The 21,841-nt window shown below is 34.9% G+C and overlaps 2 protein-coding genes across 2 annotated transcripts in view; both read right to left on the bottom strand.

Moving 5' to 3' along the window:
* LOC124354805 (calcium and integrin-binding family member 2) overlaps positions 1 to 14,549 on the bottom strand; it is a 74,323-nt gene extending 59,774 nt beyond the window's left edge. Inside the window, exon 1 of the mRNA XM_046805528.1 lies at positions 13,925 to 14,549. Coding sequence (XP_046661484.1) covers positions 13,925 to 14,037 — 113 coding nt within the window. The 5' untranslated portion in view covers positions 14,038 to 14,549. The remainder of the gene's footprint in view (positions 1 to 13,924) is intronic.
* Positions 14,550 to 14,671: 122 nt separating this feature from the next.
* On the bottom strand, positions 14,672 to 17,349 carry LOC124354804. Its single transcript, XM_046805527.1, has one exon. The coding sequence runs from the start codon at positions 17,233 to 17,235 to the stop codon at positions 15,466 to 15,468; it is 1,770 nt and encodes a 589-aa protein (XP_046661483.1). The 5' UTR covers positions 17,236 to 17,349; the 3' UTR covers positions 14,672 to 15,465.
* Between the last annotated feature and the right edge of the window lie 4,492 nt (positions 17,350 to 21,841).

Raw genomic sequence — 21,841 nt, 5'->3', positions numbered from 1 at the left:
CACTAATATAGTTAATATTTAAAGTACATGATTTCGTTTGAATGTTTGTTCGTGTAAGCAAACTGCCAATGGGCCCGCTATTCGGCGTGTTCACTTGGCTAGACAGATTCCATCGAACGTGTCTCATACAATAGACATAAAAGTTGGATCTAACAAATTAAAAGCCATCTGGATAGTGTATAATAATATTATGATTGATTTTTATCCAAACATTAAAAGTATATTGCCTGTAATAAGGTAATGTATAATAAGTGTAATGTAAGGTTTGCTTCATGACAATATTTTGAGGGATCATGTTATTCCGGACAATTGGGTAAAATAGTGACTTGATTCAATATATTTACACATTTGTTAAATGGTTGCTTGAACTAATTTTTGTTTGAAAAAGTATATACATTTAAAAACATATACCGCTAAGTCACTTGCCAAATTGGACCTATTCGTTTATTTGGTTACGAGAGTACATAAATCAACATACCCTCCCTTCCAGAAATGGAATGTCGTTTATTTTTTATCTAGAATGTGGAGAAAGAGGTCTTTCAACAAAAATACCATTAAAAAACAAAATTATATTCTTAAATTATGGCAGTACTATGCTATGTTTAGACGAAAAATAAAAGGATGTGAATGCAATTTTAACTAAAAGGACAACGATTTATTTTGCTCTGTATTAAACAATAATTTTAGTAGACTAGAATGCAATTTTCACCACATACGACATACACTATATCGATCTATAAAAGGCTAGAGACCTAGTCCTTCCAGTTATAAGTCAAGGCACGCATGTATGTACTGTATGTAATAAAAAAAACATATAGGACAGAAGTTATAAGAAGTGTGTTCACTGGTTTTATCTACTTTCACTGTCTAGTAGCTGATGTACAAAATAGGCCTGTATGAGCTAGGCAGTATAACTGTGCAATCAGCTGTTTTGCTCCTGGTTTTACTACGCAATTATTTTATAATTTTGTCGGAGCCGGTTAACTCACACATGATGATCGTTTCATGATCTTTTCTTATTCTTTGGCTGTGTGCGCTAGTTGGGTACGAATTCAAGAGGGGGCTGCTTTTAATCGGCTGATGGCAATACATTAGATGTTAGTTCTCATTGTGGAATTGAAATCTGCATGATTTATTCACAACGTTGTAATTATTTACATTGTTATTTTATGCATTTTAAACCATGTGTTTACACAATTATAACACAAATTGTTTGCCGCAGTCCTCTTAGCTTACAGGCTCCATATAACCATTCACGGAAGAGAACAGAACATGATGGAGAGAAGTTCTTTTCAACCAAAGTTAACAAAACAAATATACATTTTAATAAAAGAAATATAATACAGTATTTGTGTATTTGGGATTGGCGTCATATGGCAAGGGGGTTGCGTACCTCTCTATCCCGCCCAATGTTAAATTACACTACTTTAATGTACCTTTTCTCAGGAACCAATAAAGATAGAGAGTTATATTTATGGTTTTATTTTAGCTTGAAGCCTCATCTACTCATTGAGTTTTTATTACTACCAAGAAAATGTTTTTCCTATTTTAAAAAGATACATTTCTAAAACGTTTTAAATATTTTTAAATTTATATATATATATTTAAAATACCTAAACCTTAACCAATTGTCATAAAAAAAACTCAGTAGGCTACTACTATTATACTAAATAATTAGTAAAAATTTGAAATCCCTAGCTATAAAACTTTCTGAGATAAGGTACATTATGTATTTAAAAAGTTAACTTTCGGAAAACGAGGATTTTGTAAGGCGATCACCTTTTTTTAGTAGAGCCCTGCTCCATAGGAAGGTCCAGCTTCATTGTCCTTAGTTTCTAATTCCTCCTCAAGCTTCCTCTTAGCTATTTTAGACTTCTGATTGGCCTTTTTAAATAATTCTCGAGCTTCACGGTCACCTTTTTGAATACAGGACACATCTAATATCTTCATCGCTTTCGCACAACACTTTCCCGGACGGATCCCAAGAGTCTTCAGAATGTTACATCTCATTATATTGCCATCATTGTATGTTGCTACAGCTTCATGAACCCCTAGTGATAGAGTCTCCAACTGGACAAACGTGTTTTTTGGTATTCTATTCCATATTACATTATTCAACGATTCATTTTGATTTTGGGTTTTGCCATGCAAACATTTGCTCAAAAGTTCTTTTTTTGCGAGATCACGAAAAATAGGTTTTATTTTTATCATCACATCTTCAGGAGGGTGGAAGTGCTTTGAATGATCATAAGTAGTGGCTGTAGATTCTGCTTTTCTGTACTTGCACTAACTATCTTCGCCACGATGGCATAGGCCGTGCTGCGGTTTATCATTACTCGAACTCAGATGAAAATATTCCGCCCAAACAGCTTTTGTCATTTCGTCAAGATTGTTTTGATTCCTTCGAATCGCTAGACCAAAGTATTTCTGTATATTTAAAATAGCAACATCTGTGAGCCTATTACGACCCGACACAGATTTCACGTCGTCCAATTTTTGACCTTTACTTTTTCGCTTCAATGCTAGAAGTCTGGTAACCATCCTCTTTTGCACGTGACCAATACATTCTAGTTTTTTTATGGGAAGATCTTCATAAATATTGGCCTGTGCTACACTGTCATAAGCCTTGGAATCCCCATCTCCTAAATAATACTCATAACGGACATTTTTTCCGGGATCTATTGAAAATATACGGTACAGTTTTTGTCAGTTGCTGGGCTTATTGATGGTGATGAAAAGGATTTACTTGTGGCACAACAATCGGTACATTCTACTACAATCTCAGTTGCCAAACCCTACAAACGACCAACCGTTACAGTCAAATCGCAACCACAGTCTCGACACACTGATGCTTTTTTAACTAATGATTTTAATATTTCAAGGCTTATGATGATATTTTGATCAATTGATTCTTCAAACTCAGAGTACTTATCTAACTGTGGAGTCAATTTTGAGTTTGATACCCCTTTTACAATACTTTCTGGAGTTGTCACACTAGGCCTAGGGCTCACCTTTCCACATTTTAGACTAGGCCTACCGCCTTTTCCTTTTCTGCTTTTGAAAGCAGAAGGTGTAGAAGACCTTGGCATGTTTAAAAGTTTACTTATAATACATTACAATTCAACAATATCTTCACTTATAACACTATTCAAACAAAATGATCCTATTAGTTCACTGCAACTTTTATAAAACAACTTTGTTTCCACAAGAAACAAACAAACATAACCAAACCTGGGAATAAACACAATAATGTATTGCTCCATAGCAACAGTTGTCACTGGCAGTGCTGCCAATGAAAAAACAAAATATCCCACCACTCATACTTACTTTATAAAGTCTGTTACTATATAAAAACTAGTGCAGATTCAGAAATAACAAAATCTCACCATTGCAATGTATTTTTATAAATGTTTTTATAATATGTTACAAATACTGAAATAGCACACATTATACATCATTTTAACCGGAAAAAAACGTAGAATAACAAAACAAAAAATAATTTTTTTCGATTTTTGAGGTACACAACCCCCTTTTAATGAAGGAAACTAGAATCGCCCTAGAGCAGGTGTGAGAGATGCTTGATAATCTGAATTTGACACCAACTTTAACATTGTCATATAATTCTATTTTTTATTCTTCGCTGTATGCTAACAGATAGAAGAAAAGACAGAATGTATACTGTATGTACAGAATGTATACACAACTTAATATATTTTCGCACTACAGTTAATATGCACGTACGATATTAGAGATTCAATAAGGGTCCACTTCGATACAGGTGAGCTGAGTTGAGTGATCATACGACACAAGAACACGCTTGAGAAAGACCGGAGTAACATAATTGAAACGTTGCAGCTGCCGCTACTGCTGCTCGCTGGCTGGCTGGACCAGACCTTGGTAGAAGGTGAAGGCCGTGTAAATGGGTCACTGGTACGCTCGCTTCGCTCTGACTCCACACTTTCAGCAAGTGAAAGGCTGTTGGGTCATTGTCCTCTCTCATTGCCAACTCCTCCCCCCCCCCCCCCAGTGCCGTGGTAACCCTTTCGCGATCACTTCTCCAGGAGTACTCAGATCCAGACTGTCTTCTAATTGCCTTGTTATAATTAACTGGTGCAGTTCAGACAAGTTATCGTATCTATTCCCGAATACTCTTTCATCCGCTGTCCTTCTTTCCATTCCAAGATAGGTTTTAACATCGAAACGTCAATTTATTTTGTCGATTTTATCGATTCCACAATATTTTTTTCTATAAAATTAAATTTTATGGGCTCAAAGTTGATATCAAGTAAGAGTGCAGTGATATAGAATTGTATTATGAAATACAAGAGATCCCGGCAGCCATATGTTTATCCGGGTGCAAGGTGGCATAGAAATGGCTTTGTCGCAAACTCTGACTAGTACGCCACATAATAACATTAGATATACGCCGCTTTCACCTGGGTCACCGATATCTCGCTTGGTGTATTGTAACGAAGCGTACCGTACATAACGTCTATCAGAGACTAACACCGTGGTCCACCTCACTGGATTTCGGTTATATTATTCTTGTCGAGGCTTAACATGCGGTCTTAACCCAGGACTGTAGATTGCGGGGAACGGCAAATTGCGAAGGAGGAAATACAGAAAAACTAGTACATATCATTTTAAAAATCGATTTCAAAAACGTTATAACAACAACGAACCTTTCAACACATACGGAAACACGAAGCCGAAAAGGCAGGCTTTTCAATTTGTGTTATTACATTTTCATTTAAGGTTTAACCGGAAAGGACACATATGTGTTATTGAACTAATAAAATGTCAGTATGAATTTATTTTCATAATAATTTCTAAATTTATGTAACATAGTTATTCAAGCATCATAGTGTAGGCTATATAGTGTTAGCGTACCATTATAAATCTTTTTCTAAGACTCGTTACTAAAAGATTCGTTCGAATCTTTTAGTAACGGTCTGATCTTTATGTACCAACATTTAACTATCTTGTATATTTTCAGTGTCTAAGTTAATTAGTATAATATATTTGACTTGACAAGGTGTATAATATGTTTATCATTCCTGTTTTAAATTTTTCACAGTTTGTATCCTCATCAGATCTGAAATATTGTAAGTTACAGTAAGAAAACGTAATGTTTCTAAGCAGGATTGAATGAGAAAACATGTTATTATGACAAGTACACAGGAGGCTAATTAACCAAATCCCTTGTTGACACGAGAATATTTATCATTCTTGTGGAAAGTTTAAAGCTTTGTTTGTGTTACAAATGTTTGTTTAAATCTTTTACTGAACACTTTTATTCCGTAACATAAAATTATTAGTGACCATTTTTTTTAAAGGAAAATAGTATTTATATGTTTTTACGTAGAGCCATAAAAATCTTCCGGCACGTTGACAAAGGTGCTAGAAGGAAAGGCACTATGCCTTAAAAATAGACAGCCAAATTGTTGATTTCATAAAATTGTAATTTTTTACAGGTATGTATTTTTTAAACCTTCATTCGTTTGAAGTTTCGCGAATCACACTTATATACTTATTTTGAATACAAAGTAGTTTTTTTAAATCCCAGATAAGATTTATTATGCCTTCGGAACAATAGTTCCTCTGGTAAAATTATGAAAATAGCTATTAAAATCATTATGAGCTAAATACTGAAAAAATACAAATATAAAATAATAATGAGTATGTAATATGTAACCATGTAACAAATAAGGAATAATATTTAAAATCAATTTCAGTTGAGTCAGCTAGTGAAATGGAATCAGGTAGTCCGTTTCTCACGTGTTAAATTGGGCGAATTAGACAAGAGAACAGCATTGCGGAAATCAGCGATCCTCCCTTTTAGCTTATATTATAATTTTTCTTGTTTGTTTTCGTTTTGTAGCTGGAAAATGACAATTATATCATGAAGCTATAATATTTATACACCACAATTTTAACTGAAAATCCTATGATTCTGAGAACTAAGGATATTTTCCTCTCTGATACTAAGATACTAAGTCATTTGTGTTTACCTCTAGTAGTAGAAATATTACTATTTCGCACAGTAGGGGTATTAAATTTGTATTGAATTAATTAAAAGTGTTTGTTATAACTACATAATTACTTTATGCACATATATCTCTGTGATCCAACGACGCAGTGATCCAAATGTCAATTACAATAACAATTGTAAAGTTTACTTTGAAGAGAATGATGGACTTTTTCAAACTAAAGAGATAAAGATACGAATAAAGAATACAGTAAAATTAATGTTTAATATTTTATAAATACGGTGTCAGCCTTGAGTATATTATTACTGGGGTCTGTGACATTGGAGTCTGAGTATATTTCTGGACGCAGCTGTCTTGGTAAGACAGAGTAGTCGCTTGATCGGCAAAGCCTTGCCTTGGATCACAACTCATTAGGTCCACCAAGGCAAACGCCACAGAATGTCAGAATCTTTAAAATATAGTCTTGTTTGTCCGGAAAGTCTATTAGTTAAAAGAATAGTTTAAAACAGAATTACAAATAAATAAAGTTATATTATTTGAATCTTTTACTTTTTACCACAGAAAAATCTTTGTTCTGCTCATAAGTTAACCGTTAAAAGTCTACTATAAAAAACTATATGTTTTTATTAACACACGATCGGGAAGGTACAACTCTTTTCAGAAGACCCAGACAATAATGTCAACGATGATTGTAATTAATGTATGATTATACGTTTCTGGTCAGCTTTTGGAACATTTTCAGAGGGTATGTACCAGCTTGTAACATATTTTAATCTAACTGTCTCAGTTAAAAGAACTTTATCCAGGTTCTACAATTTAGTTATAATAGTTTTTCTAGATCATAATACCGTGTTATTCATATTGTCTAACAAAAAGTAGCTTACTAAATTTATTAAATTATAATATTGCGTCGAAATGTGATCATGAATCATCCATTTCCTTCAGTATTTATATCTTCCTCTATCAACCTTAACGATTTTTCACAGATCACATCTACTCATACATGGTGTTAAAAAGAATGGAAACCCCTTTATATCTAAATGGGTTCATACAGGAACCTGAGATTCACCACATCGTAACTGTCCAAAAATGTAATTCTTAGGTGTTGAAGGAATTTTTTCAATGAATGGTCCTTGTATGATGTTGTTACAAAGTTTTCATGGGTGTCTCGTGCATATTATAACATTTAATCTTTTTTATTTTTATTGATTAATTAGAAGAAAACTGTTGTATTTAGTTATATAAATATTCTAAAAGTATACACTTCAGAAGAAAACATAAAAAGCGTTTGGATGCTTATTGTGTTTGATAATGTTTGATATATTTGATATGAGACACCTCCTATAGTTCTACGAAAAAGTAAAGGCGTGAAAGTGTTCGAGAAATCACTATAGCCGAGCATTGTTAGATCTAAAACACGTTTTCTGTTGAATGTTCATATTTTGACTGTAGGAAAACCATTTTGGTGGATCGGTTACCAAGCCATTTACCAATTACATGTTTATACCATCTGACAAACAGTCGGTGTTAGGGTTACTGGGCATTCACACCATTCACACAGCACACTATCCTGCAGCCACTGAAACGTATCGACTCTGAAGTTTATATGATTATTTTAAACACTGTAGGTGTGCTTAGCCAATAATAATCTTAAAGATGTGAACTATCGCAGTACTTCACAAATGTGTACTGCAAACCAAATTCATTCTTGTAGGAAATCATGTTCCACAAGTATAATTAATTCCTTCACAATTACTGTTCATCGTGAAGACATTCTCGACAACGGTTTCCATTTTATTCGTTTCTGCTGCTTTTGTCCAGGTAATAATTATAATTAGCATATTATAACGCGTTTAAGACTAATACTATTTTCCAAAGCGTAAGAAGTGTATACACGTTTTGAACAGTTTTGTACTAAATGTTCTAAGAAAGAAATACAAATTAATACTATTGTGTGTTGTTTTGAAACTGGTGTCTTTGAATTGTTGAAATGACTCTCGTTAACTGCAACACAGTCAAGACTTAATAAAGATTCAACTACTTAATAAAGATCAACAGGCTTTTTTTGCATTTAAAACCATTGCGTTGAAAGCTTTTCCGATCCACTTAAATAGTCGATTTTGTGTTCTATGCAAGGTTTTCAAACCCCGAAAAAGATCCACATATGTTAAGTCTGGAGATTGCGCCTGGTATTAAGGAATACTTATTCTTCCTCAATACCTGTTCCCTCAAGTTGTGATAATAAGTGTGGTTGGACCCCATATCTTGAATTTACACTCAATAATAGATTATTTAAAATCCTTGTTTGTTCCCTTGAACAATTGTCTAACTTTGAATTAGTTCCTCCCTTAGGAGATAGATTACTCCATTCTGTTAACCCAAGTAAATTAAAATGCGTATTTCCAATTATGTGTGGTTTTGCGTTAGTCCATTAAAAAGACATATCTGTTAAGTTGGTCTATTCAGTTTAATAGTAACTTCATCTGACTAAACATTTCATTCATAAACTCTCTCACTCGGCACTCATTTGTTCAGAAACCATTCACAAAACTACACTCTCCTGTTAGAAACGCCTTTATTCAATAAAACATTTTTAAGTCGTGCGATGCACGATATTCGTTATAATTTTATAAATAAACTATTTTAATGTTAAATTCGTGAAAGCATTGCCGGAAGAATTTCTTTTAAGGATAAAGGTGTCTTATATTACCATTAATTTATTGGTTTTAATTTACTGTGTCAACAAATATTGCAATTTTATTTTATTGTTACTATTGGTGTTGTTACTATTGTTACTATTGGTGTTGTTACTATTGGTGTTGTTACTATTGTTACTATTGGTGTTAGTGAGATGCCTTCCAGATTCTGTTTACCAACACCTTAAAACTTCTTATCACAGTCAGTCTTTCAGAAACCCATACAAATTCATTATGTTGATAAAAAGACAACTTAACTTACTTGATTTCTCAACAATGCAGATCAAAATTTTACATATAAGTAGCAATAAGATACATTGTGAAGAAAATTCGTTTTCAATTCCTTTCTAGCTTGCTTATTTTCAACGAGGTGATGTAGGTTTTTTAACGATTTAATAATTTAAAGTGTAGATGCGTTGCCTTCAGACACTTTATTAAACGAATTTAGTTGTCGCTTTCTGAAAGATAATTCGTAGTGATAAAATTATAAAAGCCGCTTTTTATTAGTATGCTGAAATAAACCACTGAACAAAAAATGGACGTTTAATATTATAAAAAACATGTTTTTGGAAAAATCCTAAACAGAAGGGGGAAGCTCTAGACGCTAAACGACATTCGGATATTTTGTCTCTCAACGAAACGCTGTGTACTGGGTAGATTATTAATTGTATACAAACAGGAAAAGTCAGTAAATTTGCCTATTACAAATGTCAACGCTCTTACTTAAACCAAATACTACTTCCGCAAAATCCAAAAATGATTACGTAATTTGTTTAACCCTCAGAAGTCCGTCATTAAACGCGTAATAGTTATTATAATGACGGGGAAGTCGCAACAATGATGGCCCGGTGAGACGGCGAGGTCCTCTGTTATCTCATTATCTCAAGGTCATTTACACCGCTGGGTGCCTCAAGGCGACTTCCTAGTTCCTTCCGCTCTAGCGGCACGTGAGTCTTATCTGTTGCTCTCGACCTTCACGACACGCTTCTAGACTCGTTCCCATCTGATAACCTATAAATCTTCTGTTAAATTAACATACACAAATTTTTACTCTGCTTAATTCTATGGCTTTTTTTGCTTTTAAGAGTGATTATCAGAACATCCACGAGAAACGTTCCGTTGGTAAGACCAACTTTAATAAGGGTGGTACAATCGAGTTTGGCTCAAACAATTTATAGCCTTTTAGGATACTTTCTCTTGACAGAAAATTAAAATAAAAACATTTTGAACACTCTACGAGGATAAGCATTTAAAGTGTGAACATAGACAATATTGTAATTAGACCCAAATACAAACGTCTGAAGATAAAAATGTGAAATTTGTACAGTATATGAGCATTATAACTTCTGTCAGAGACATGTGTGTATTCATTTGTGCTATATAATTTAAAGAAATACAAGGTATACACATTTTTTCTCAAAGACATTCACTTTAATAAATAAAAAAATAAAACATTCCAATCCCTCTAGATATTTTTCATGTTCAAACAGTAAAATGTACATATTCTTATCTTCAACAGTTTTTCTCTGAGCCTAATTATTAGATGCCTCTAAATCCTGCTTCAAATGCCTATCACTTCATACATATTCTTCAGAAATGATGTTTTTAAGGGCTGAGATCATCATTTCATTTAACAATTATAAAACAATTCCAATTATACTACTTTTGTATATTCCAAAACCAAAGACTTTTTAATATTTACATACTTATAAATTTTGCTACGCATGTCGGGTTTGTTATCAAAACAGTATTTCAAGCACCAATTTGATCAACTTCTCTTTCATAATAAAACTATAACTTTCTCAGTTCTTTTGATGACGGCGAAAATTACTAACGTTTTTAGGGAGGTTGAACCTTACTATACCAGCAACTGAGGTCCTACCTCAGACCTGCCTTTTTTATTATATTCCCTAGAAGTGAGTTTTCTGGTAAGAATATATGGAAATGTACAAAGTGAATGTAGAATAAATTGATTCAGAAAAACAATTCATACCCATATGATAAACCATAAACCTTCTATTAAATAAAGATCTACAAATATTTGCCTTGCTTACTTGTATGGTTTCTATTGCTTTCCAGGGTCCATTCAACATCAGTAACCTCACGAGAAACGCCAGAACTGGTGCAGTAAACGGTATTTTAGAGTCAGTTGCAGACATGTGGGAAGGCGAGAACAAGCGCTCAACGCATTTCATGACCTTTCTGTGGCATTCGATTTCGTAAATCATGAGATACATATGTTCCAGCCGGAGAGTTGTTATGTCTTTATCGATGTGTATGCAAATTTAACAAAACAATACACCTCACGGTTCTCCCACGGTTCAATTATCGCACCTCGTTTGCTTCTAATATGGGTCGAGTTGTTCAAAATGGAGAACTCATGAATATTCTGACGTTTCAACTTATTTGTAAAAATGCATAAAAATAATTTAATTGAAAGCACGTCGACTGTCGCATCAAATTCGTAAAAGAATTTTTCTAAGGCACAATATTGCAAATAAAATTAAATAAAAAAACCACGTTTGAACCAATTCCATCTAGGACAGAGGGTGATTGGTAAACTTTTGGGTGAGTTGTTCTTGAATAAGTAGAGAGTACAAGATCATGATGATCACAGATTGCCCTTACACAATTCTGTTGGTATCTCTGTGGTAATGTGACCACGGGCATATTTACCCTTCACTAATATGAATCATTTGCCTGTCTGAACTCTTTAAAACGACCTATTTTAATTTCAGTATTTTCTACTGACATGGGCTCTGGGGATTTATTCACATAAAACCTTGGAATGATTAAGATGTAGACTTCAGAAAAAATAGTGAAATCTGTTAAAAAGTTAATTTTAGAGAATTGAGTGCATTAGAAATCTGTCAGGAAGCTTGAGTTACTGACGTCACCACACCTCTGCTCTCGACGTGGATTCGTTCTGTAAGCCAAAGAGCACTTTGGCACAGATCATAAAGGTGTTGATTATATTTTATACACTAACACTTAGTATCATAATACGGCACAATAATAAACAGTAGAACCTTCCCCAATCCCCAAAAATTGAGATTTGAATGTAGCCCCCCCTTGGAAACGTGGATATTCCACAGAATTATTTAATACTTAATAATAATAGGATATTCCACCTACTAATAGTCCATACAAATATTTTACTAACGTAAAGTGTTCTTTTCTTGATTTATTAAATTAATAATCATTTCAGTTGTCTTTGAAAAGCAGTGTACAACCCTTAAGTCAAACTTTATTAACTGTAACCGACAATAAGCGTAATTACTGTAACATTGAAAGGAAGTGTTTCCTCCTTCCTTCCGCCCCTGCAGGCCGCTATCACGGTGACCTTGCCTTATCATAGGTCGTCCTTCACGCCCCATTGACTACAGAGTCTATTAACCTACTTCGTTACGGTACGCTAACTCCCTAGTTAATCTTTAATGCTCCTTGCCTGTTAGTGTCATTTAAGTTTCATAATTTACCGATAAGCTTTTACAAGTAGCGATATATGTTAGTAGGCCTTCGTAAAACATTACAGGTTACAATGTTTGTATTGGGTTCATTAATGATCAATCATCAATTACTCAACTGATCTAACGTGTCGAATTTTAATGATTTATTCTGGTAGTTAAACGTAGATTTATGGGAATAGGATGTTAGTCACAAATTGACTAGAATTCATATTTAAAGAGCCATCGAAAAATGCAGCAGTTGTGTATTTTGAAATTACTATGTACTGATGTCTGTAAGATTTGACTATTTTATAATTTTGATTTGGTAGACAATATTGATTATATATTATAATTGAATAATATATTATATATATATATATATATATATATATATATATATATTATTATTATATATATTATATACTTGAAGTGAATTCAATAAGTTAATACTAAAGGCTCATCTCTAATTAATAATAAACAGTGTCTCATTTATGCAGTATTGTCAGAATGTTGTCAAGTGCCGTGGAACCATTGTGACCTTCAATTTTGATTTCAACGTGATGACATTGAACCTAGTTGGGGTTGAAAACCTCCATAGTAGACCAAGGTCAGGGACAAGCTAAGCACTGGACACATTATTATCAAAGCCAGGAACTAAGTCAAGGCCACTGTATTTAAGACTCATCCAATATAAACTTGTTGGTTTTTCCTCTAACAAACAAATTCTATGGAAGAATGCCAAAGGTTACTTTGAATCCTTACTTCAAAATTACTAAACAGCAAACAGGAAGGGAAAGTAAATTTATCGTCCGTAAAGATAATCCTGTCCATGACATTCCGTAGAAATTGAACAAATTCCAATTCAAATCAAGAAGATTTCTCCGAGAAGAATGGTCTTCTTAAAGAAATGGCCTTTAATAGGAAGCTATATTGAAAGATAAACTCTCTCGACCTTGCTCCATATACTCCGGGAAGCAGCCAATAATATCTCAGTTGCTCAACGCAGACCCTGAAGAAGGTTGGTGAATCTGGGTCAAAACCTTCGATTAAACCGTCTAATCTCCTATTGACTCACAATGGGATTTCAATTTCATTACAGAGATACTCCAATGCCAGTCACGATAACGATAGTGAATCTTGTTCATTTTACGCATCATCTGGTGGTAATTAGTTCTCGCATCATGAAGATCCTGTTGACGGCGTTCCTCTTCATTTCTAGTTCCTATTTACGCTAATTTCCTGAGCGGAAGTACTGACGAATAAAGATTCGTGAACAGCGGAAAAACGTATCATTAAGCGTGACTTCCACATCCACTTCTTCTTCTATATTTTAACAGGTTTTGCAAAAATCTGCTAATATCGTATATAACAATTATTATTAGAGGTCTCTTTATTTCAATATATATTCTGACTTATCTTTATCTAATTTCACCATCTTTCTCTGAAGATGAGTCTGCTTGACCTGAATATTGGTAACACTCCAAATTATGCACAAAAGTGCAATTACCTGTTAAAATAAACTAAAACAACTTGTTGCTACTAGAAATGCTTATATAAGAAATGGACGTACAGAAGAATGTGAAAATAAATTATAATATTAGCATGGCATTCATTACTTAAAATGGTCACTTCTCAATTTTGCTATGAAACAAAAATATTGGAAATTACGATTAGCAGGCAGTGTTATAAATCTGACATTAGAACAAGTTGGAATTTGGTTTTTGACCTATCTTGTTTTAATCTCAATTGATTGTTGTTGTGAAAAGTTGTGAGAACCTTTGATACTTACTTGTTTATCTTGGCACTTTCTGTATGCTCTCTCTTCTCTTGCTCATGATTAAAATCCTTGACGTAACATTTGTAAACAACTAGTAGTATTATTTTCTTTAGTTTTTTCAACATAAGCCATTTGCATTATTCTTTTATTATCAGTTTATTTCTTTAGAAATACCTGGTATGCGGCATTTTAGCCAGAATGAATATTTTTCAGTCTATTTATTTCAAATCTCTTTTAACAAAATTTTTCATTTTATGAAATGTAAGTGGATGAATGTTGAATCAAAGTTTTCCGAATTATATACTTTCAATAAGAAAACTTAAATTGTAAAATATAAATTTAACCGAATAAGGGAAATATCAGCAATTTAATAATGTTGTTTCAATTCAACGAAAATTGCGATTTTTTAAAGACACACAAAAAGTTTTTTTAGACGTAAGTTGTTGGTATTCACTTGTACTATCATAAATGTATATTTGTCACAGATTACAATATCATTACTTTACACCAAGATGCACTTGTTACTGATAGAATAATAAGTCATCATTGATAGTACACACATTAACGTTGTTCATGATTATCTCGTTAGAACAGACGTTTTAGCGATAGTGATCAAATTTCTTATAATTGGTCGTTGTAAGTTATTTTATTGTTTCTCACAACTTATGTAATAATGATGTTTAATTATCATGAACTTGGTTCTTATTCACTTAAATTTAAACCTTACAGTATATGCTGGGAATATTAAACAGAAACAAGTTTTACAATTTGAAAAAGTATTTATTTACAATAAATTAAATTTAACAATTAACAATAAATGGTACTATACGAGCTCAAGCTCTCATCCAAGCAGTAACAATACTGACTCTGTATAAAACTACAAAACTAACAGTTCTTGTTGGTCACACATTGCACAAACAATAAATAAACAATGACAAGCAATCAACAGTAATAAACTATATCAAATCTGAATAGCGGAATGTGAAAAAAGTAAACAAGACATTAAGACAAATGAAAATAAATTAACTGGACGGAATAAATAAATGATGATATGCAATAAGATATAATGGGTGCTCGAGCAAAATAAATTAATCATGCAGTGAAAATAAAATTACAAACATCATGGTAACATCATAAGGAAACAATAAACGATGTTATATTTACATCAAACAACTTAACGATAAATAGTTACTCCATATTCATTCACAACCTTTTAGGGCCCTAAAAAGTGTTCAGTCGTAAAAACTTCACCTAACATTGTAAAAATAACGAATCTCTCAAAAATATTTACAGTCTTACAGTTATTCCACTTTCGTACATTTATCACACACGCTTTATCGATATGGATTTCAATTCAATACCGACTTAATAAGTTAATATATACATTTTTGTTCGTATATGAGCACATGGATAAATTTATTGCTTTAGATTTCTATTAGGATTGAAAATTTAGGTATTTCAAACTGTAAGAGTTTAAATTAGAGATCTTAACAATACAATTAAAACTACGTTTAGGGTTTTGATTGAAAATGTTTGATGTGTGGTTCGGGTAATTACTCGACCAGAGTGTGGCAGGCGGGGGCTGGGACGACGAACCCGCGGCCTCCGTCTGGTCCTCTAGGCATCCTCACTATGTTCTCGGGCAGGTGGATGCCGTTGTTGGATCGCTGCCTCTGGAATCCCACTTTGCCGCTGTCGGACTCGCTTCCTAGGGAGATCCGCCTGCCTGTGACGGGGTCCTGGATGGCGATGGCGCTGTTGGTCCTGGGGCGGGGGCAGTACGGTCCCTCTGGCTCCTTGACGACAGACACACGACGGTCGGGCTGTATGAATCTCGAGGGGCAGTAGTACTCACCGGAGTCCTTCCGCTTGATGTCGGACGCACCACTGTTGCACCGAGACCTGTTACTGCCGTAGCCCTCGCTCCCGGAGTCGCGGCAGTAGGTCATCCTCTCCTGGTAATGTCCGCAGCAGCAGCAGTCGGAGTCCTTGCTCTGCAGAGAGAACCTCCTGAGTGCATTGTCGGGGATGGAGACGCCGCTGTTGGAGCGTGAACGGCTGCTACTGTAGGAATCGGAACCGGAGTCCCAGCCTGCGGACATCCGGCGGACGTGGTCCGGTACGAAGAACACTCCGGAGTTGGACCTGGATCTGGAGAAGCTGCTACCGGGACTGTCTGACCCGGAGTCACGCGACCAGCGACGCTGAGTCCAGTGGTCCCCAGGCTGTCGGGCCATGTGAGGCGAAGAACACCTCCTCTGCATCCTCATCCTGTAGCGGAGATCCTCGGCCTCGCTACCGCTCGCACACGACGAGGAGTATTCTGAGTCGAAGAGTCTGGTGACCGGGTTCTTCTTCGTGCCCTGTGTGCGCTTCTTCCGGTCCACACTCGGGGGAGCGTTCAGCTCAATCACTCGCATCCCCGAGTGTTCACAACTCCTCCAATCCCAATCCTGTCGGTTTATAGCGTTGTGCGCGGACTCGGTCCTCACGAACTCCACCAATGCGCTGACGGTGCCATTCATTTCGGGGTGCTTGTTGACAAAATGCCTCACGTCGGCTGGAATGGGGTTGCCAGGTCGTAGGATTCTTATCAGCGCTATCTCACCACAAGTGCGGAACATCTCTGCGACATTCTCTATAGTGGGTTTCTCCAATGGGAGGTCTATGGCGACCACGGTCCTCGAAGGTGTAGTCTGGTCGTAGGCGGGAAGAGGATCCACTCTGCGAAGTTTCGTCCCCGCCTCGTTGATCTCGAGCTTCTTCGACTTCGCCAGAGCGTACGCTACAACCCTCCAATCCTTTGCAATATGTTTGACTCTTTTAAAGCTAGATATCAACTTGAGAGAGACGTACCCTTCCTTGTTCCTCTTGACGTGTTTCAGAAGGAAAGCGTCTTTGGTAATATTGACGTCGGAGAAGTAGAACTCCACTTGTGCGATTATCTTCTCCACTTGTTCGTCATCCGGGGGGATGAAAGGGGATTCCTCCTCGCTCTTCTCATCCTTCGGTGGCTTCTCCAAGCCCTCGCAACCGGAATCCTTCTCCATCGTTCCGCCTTCCTCGGAGCCCGTGTCCGACTGGTCGGCGAGGTTGGCACCCTCCTCGTCCTCCACGGGATCGTCATCTTCTACCCGCTCGTCACTCACACTCTCGGAGACTACGGGGGCCGAGTCGAACGACAGGCTCACGTCACTGTCCACGGAAGAGATGCTATCCTTGGTGTCCGAATGCTTCATCGCCGGCCGGACACAAAGTTCACCACACATGTCGGTCGCTTCGGCGGCCAACTCCACACTCTCGTTAGCGTTGGGTTCCGGCATGACTAGAATGGGATCCGGTAATAAATTAGAAATAAATTAAAGAAATAAACACTCAGGGCCTCCTGAAGTGCGAACACTACACTGAGCACGGCTGAGCGAAACTGTTGCTCAATAGGAGCGGGGGCCTATATAACCGCGCCCCCCCTCCCCGCACCCGCCGCAGCGCCCCGCGTGCCGCGCCGCCCGGCACATCCCGGCGCAACGTTGCTGACATTGACTCTTTATGTAATAGCCGCCAATGTAAACAAGGTTCGTACGAATTATCTCCCGCGCTTTGTCATCAGGAACTGTTATATTCTGTAGTTTTATTATATTCGGGTTAAGGCCGCCCACGCGCTCGTCCGGTCGGTCCATTGTCATTTGACAATCTGGAAGTAGAGTTTGCACAATGCCGAGGTACTCTTGACACACTGTGGAGATCATCATTGTGTAATAGATAACAGGTATTCTGAGTGTTTTACAAGTACAATTCTATGTGTCACCCACTCCGAATGTTTGTCTTATTCAGTCCTTGCCAAAGAGTTGATTCTTAAAATTCGTGTATTGGAATCAAATATTTGCATCGAAGACGTATTAAAAAAGACTGTTTTGTTAACTTTGCTCAAATTATGGCAGTGGTAAGACATGTATTATTTTTTCTACTCATGTTTATTTTATACTTTCACTGCAATGCACTTATTTCAATGAATTCAGTTACAACTAGTGAAAATATTTGTTTATACAACAATTTAGAATATAAAATATCTTTCTAATCAAAATTGGTAATGAATTACAGTTAATAGCTCGTTTTGTAATCACATTTAATACAGTTTATATCCATCTCATATAAGTATGCGTGTTTAATTTTACTTTTACATTATAAAATAGTAAGTTTTGTTTGTAATTAAATTTCTAATTGAAACATTTTAAACACTTTGATTAGTTACCGCAATATTTTTTTACATCACACAATTCCAGAAAAAGTTATAATTATTTAGTTCACTAGACCATGAGTTTTGCTTTCAGTTATCAATACTTTTACAAATCTTATGAAAAATGTTAAATTTTTAAATTAATAATTTTTATTAATATATAAACAGAACCACAGTAATTGACAATCAATATAAACTGTGCTACTAATCCCTGTAACTGTTTTGATGCAGGAGCACAACAGTGCTGCAAGAACACTGCAGCACATTTAAATCGAGGCGTTCTGTAAATACTTTCTTATTAAGGAAAAAATCCGTTGTATATCGAATTATTTTTTTCTCATAATTTGACCTTAAAGAGAGTTTTGTAAACAATTCTGGTTATAAATACCGATATCACTGATATAAAGAATTTCACTCATATATAAGTGACCAGTATTTCAATTAAAAAGTTATTGTACTAATAAATATTAACATTTTTACTAACGGGCATTAATGTTAGATATCATGATATTTTAATACTCGTAGCTCTAGATATTAATTATTACATTAGTACTGAGTCGTAGAAAACATCTTTATTATCTTTGCTGTCGAAACGTATTAGTAAAACAACAGATTCCCTAATAAAAATATACCTGTCAGTTTACAGATTGTTGTTCTCTTAATTATTATTACTTTGGCACGATCAATCAAGAAACGATACAATTTCTCAATTTTAATACTAATATTGACACCTGAAATCCCAGAATGAATAAGTACTTAATACGTATTGATTTATTGTGTATAGATGAATATATATGTTAAGAAACTGAATTATCACTAGACAACGTAAGTCGCGCTGTAATTATAGATGTATATTTGATTATGTACTTTTGAAAATGTATTAAATTTAGGTTTTCACCGGACATGAAATAATTAGTGTATGGAGATAAAAAAAACTTGTATAGGGCAGTGAATTTAGATGTATGCTCGTTTATTTAATAGGTTATAACTCATATGAATAGGCCTTTTAAAATCGTTATTTATTCCCCCACCTTCTTCTCCATGTTGGGTTATAAAAGAACAAACGAAATCAGGGTGTTGTTAAAACAACACTGAAAAAGTATCATAACAAACATATCCTTAACATTTTAATTTTATCTATCAGTAATTAAATATTTAACAAGGGAAGATATTGTGTCACTTCCCCTAGAAAAATATACTATTTTTCTCGAGTAATCTATACCGTAAATTTTTTACAAGTACATTTTGCAATTAAGAAGCAGAATATTAAACATATAATGGTCAAATAAGTGAAAAATACATCTACGGTCATTCAATAGGTCTTCGTATATTTGAACTTGGCTAATAAAACTGCTTTAATATATTTTTAACAATTGTTGTTATTTTTTATTTTACTTTTACTTTTAAATTTTTGTAGTTAAAATTAAAATTTAAAGTTATCTAGATTTAACAAACATATTTCTAATACCAGAATTAGGGCTACTTCAAGTAAAAATATTAAGGATTTATTGAATACATGCTTAATTTTGATCTTTATAACAGGACACCCATGTGATATGGGTTTATATTTATCAACTTTTTAAAGCGAAGAATGCTTTATTTTCGAGTAAACTATTTAGTACGTTTATAATGAAATGTCGAATTAGGGCATTCCAAGTAGAGTATTTTATGTCTGTTATCCAAAAAAATATATGCACAGAATATTTATATGCGAGACAAGTGGATCTGGCTCTCTGTGCTGAGTGTCGTCTACAGATCTGGTCGTCTTCTTGTACCACCTACCGAAGTACACATGGCCACCAAAGATGACCAGTTATATAAACAGCAAACCTTTAAGATCCGGCTATAGTGAACCGACTTTGTGTGTTTCCCCATAAGAACAATGTTAAACCTCATGGACCGTTACGTTCTATTTTTAATCGTAGCGTTATGGGAGGTGTATCATTAAAAGAACACGATTATTTTGATTCCAAACGCCTTTTAGTTTTGTTTGTAAAGTGTATACTTACTGGACATTTAAACTATGAAGTACGAAGTTACAATGCGCGATTTCTCATAAATCTACGGCTGAAATGTCACTCTTATCCTAACTTAAGATAATACGGAATCTATTTCTTCAGTATTCCAGAAATTATCTGGAACATCTTTCGCTCCTGAAGTATCAAAACAGACATGGCAGTTGGGAGTTATTTAGTTGAATTAATATTTAAATTAGATTTTTACAGTGTGTGTATGAATTGTTTTTAATTTTACGAAATAACATTTTTAATTTAAGAAAATAAATATCTTTAACAAAAATTTCTTAATGAAATCACAAGTAAATAAATATGTCACACCCTTTGGCTATCTTTCACGTAACAAATTTTTGCTGTATATTACATATCCTTTTCTGCAGCCATTTATGAGGGTCTGAGTAAAATGTATTCCCAAATAATACTTCAAATTTCTTCAATTCGCCGTGGAATTAGAAATGAATATTAAAGAGCTTCGACTGTAGTTTTTAAAATAAGAAGTTAACTAACTGAGCACCAATGGCACGAGAACAGATTTTTATGCCCAAATGGTGAAATCTAGGATTTTATTTTTGAATGTAAACCATAACATCCCTTCGTAAGTAATTATCATAATATATTCGAGTGAGCGGCGTTTTAATCCAAATTCATTATGATGTGAGTGGTATGTCTCTTTAATCTACTTATTATAATTAAATGTCACTACTAAACTACGACGTAATCTAATCCTTGACGCACACTGAGTTGGGCTTCACCCTGTCTCTGTAGATTTCACAAGTGCGGCAGGCTTCTCGACTCAGGCCCTCGTTGCCAATCAAAAATGTCAAGTTGGAATGAATGATATTACCGAGGCCAGGAGTTGCTAGGACCTTGGACTGGTTACAGACTACAGTATCAACAGTTCCCTGTACTTACTGGCCTGCCATGAGTGTGTGTGTGTGTGTGTGTGTGTGTGTGTGTGTGTGTGTGTGTGTGTGTGTGTGTGTGCGCGCGCGCGCGCGCGCGTGTGCGTGTGCGTCTGAGACAAACCGTGCCAAACACTGCCCGGTTATCGGTTTTTTACCCTCGGTGGCTTGTATGATTTGTTTACTTCCGAAACCAGTTCTGTACTTACGTTAATAGTTTGTTTGTAATACGTAAATTCTATTTTGCAATTTATTTTGCGTGTTGTATCGTAAGGGTATATATTCTTATTTTAAAAATGTTGATAAAGTGCTTTTTTGTAACAAGAGGGGAAATATGTACCCATAGTTTCAATATTGGGGCAGCAGAGAACTACTAAAAGTAGTTGGTATTGAGTAAAGTTCTGGTTGGGGTTTACATGGTTTAAGGATGCTAGTGCAATAAAACATGTTATCCAAAACCATAGAAAAAACACATATAACGAGTTACAACTAACTTAAAATGTTATATAAAAATGTAATACCACTTATTTTCAGAACTGAGAAGTCCATACAAGGCGTTTTTATAATCACAAACCATTGACTTAATTATTCATTAGAATTTTTCCATATTTATACGATCAAAGGATTAGTTTATTATTTGAGTAGTTAAAATTGGCATAAATTATTATGAATGGGTTTTCACTATAAAGGACAATTTCACTCCAGTTCAATATTGTTTGGTTATTGGGGGTTTGTAATCATTAAGTTATTAGCTATTTTTTTAAATAGGAGTTATTTG

Source organism: Homalodisca vitripennis, chromosome 2, assembly GCF_021130785.1.
Source record: "Homalodisca vitripennis isolate AUS2020 chromosome 2, UT_GWSS_2.1, whole genome shotgun sequence".
Lineage (NCBI taxonomy): Eukaryota > Metazoa > Arthropoda > Insecta > Hemiptera > Cicadellidae > Homalodisca > Homalodisca vitripennis.
Note: the sequence above shows the minus strand (reverse complement) of the source record. Positions and strands in the feature narration are given on the sequence as shown.

Excerpts from the sequence above, each read along its gene's own strand:
- LOC124354804 (XM_046805527.1), bottom strand. The coding sequence starts at position 17,235 with ATGCCGGAACCCAACGCTAACGAGAGTGTGGAGTTGGCCGCCGAAGCG.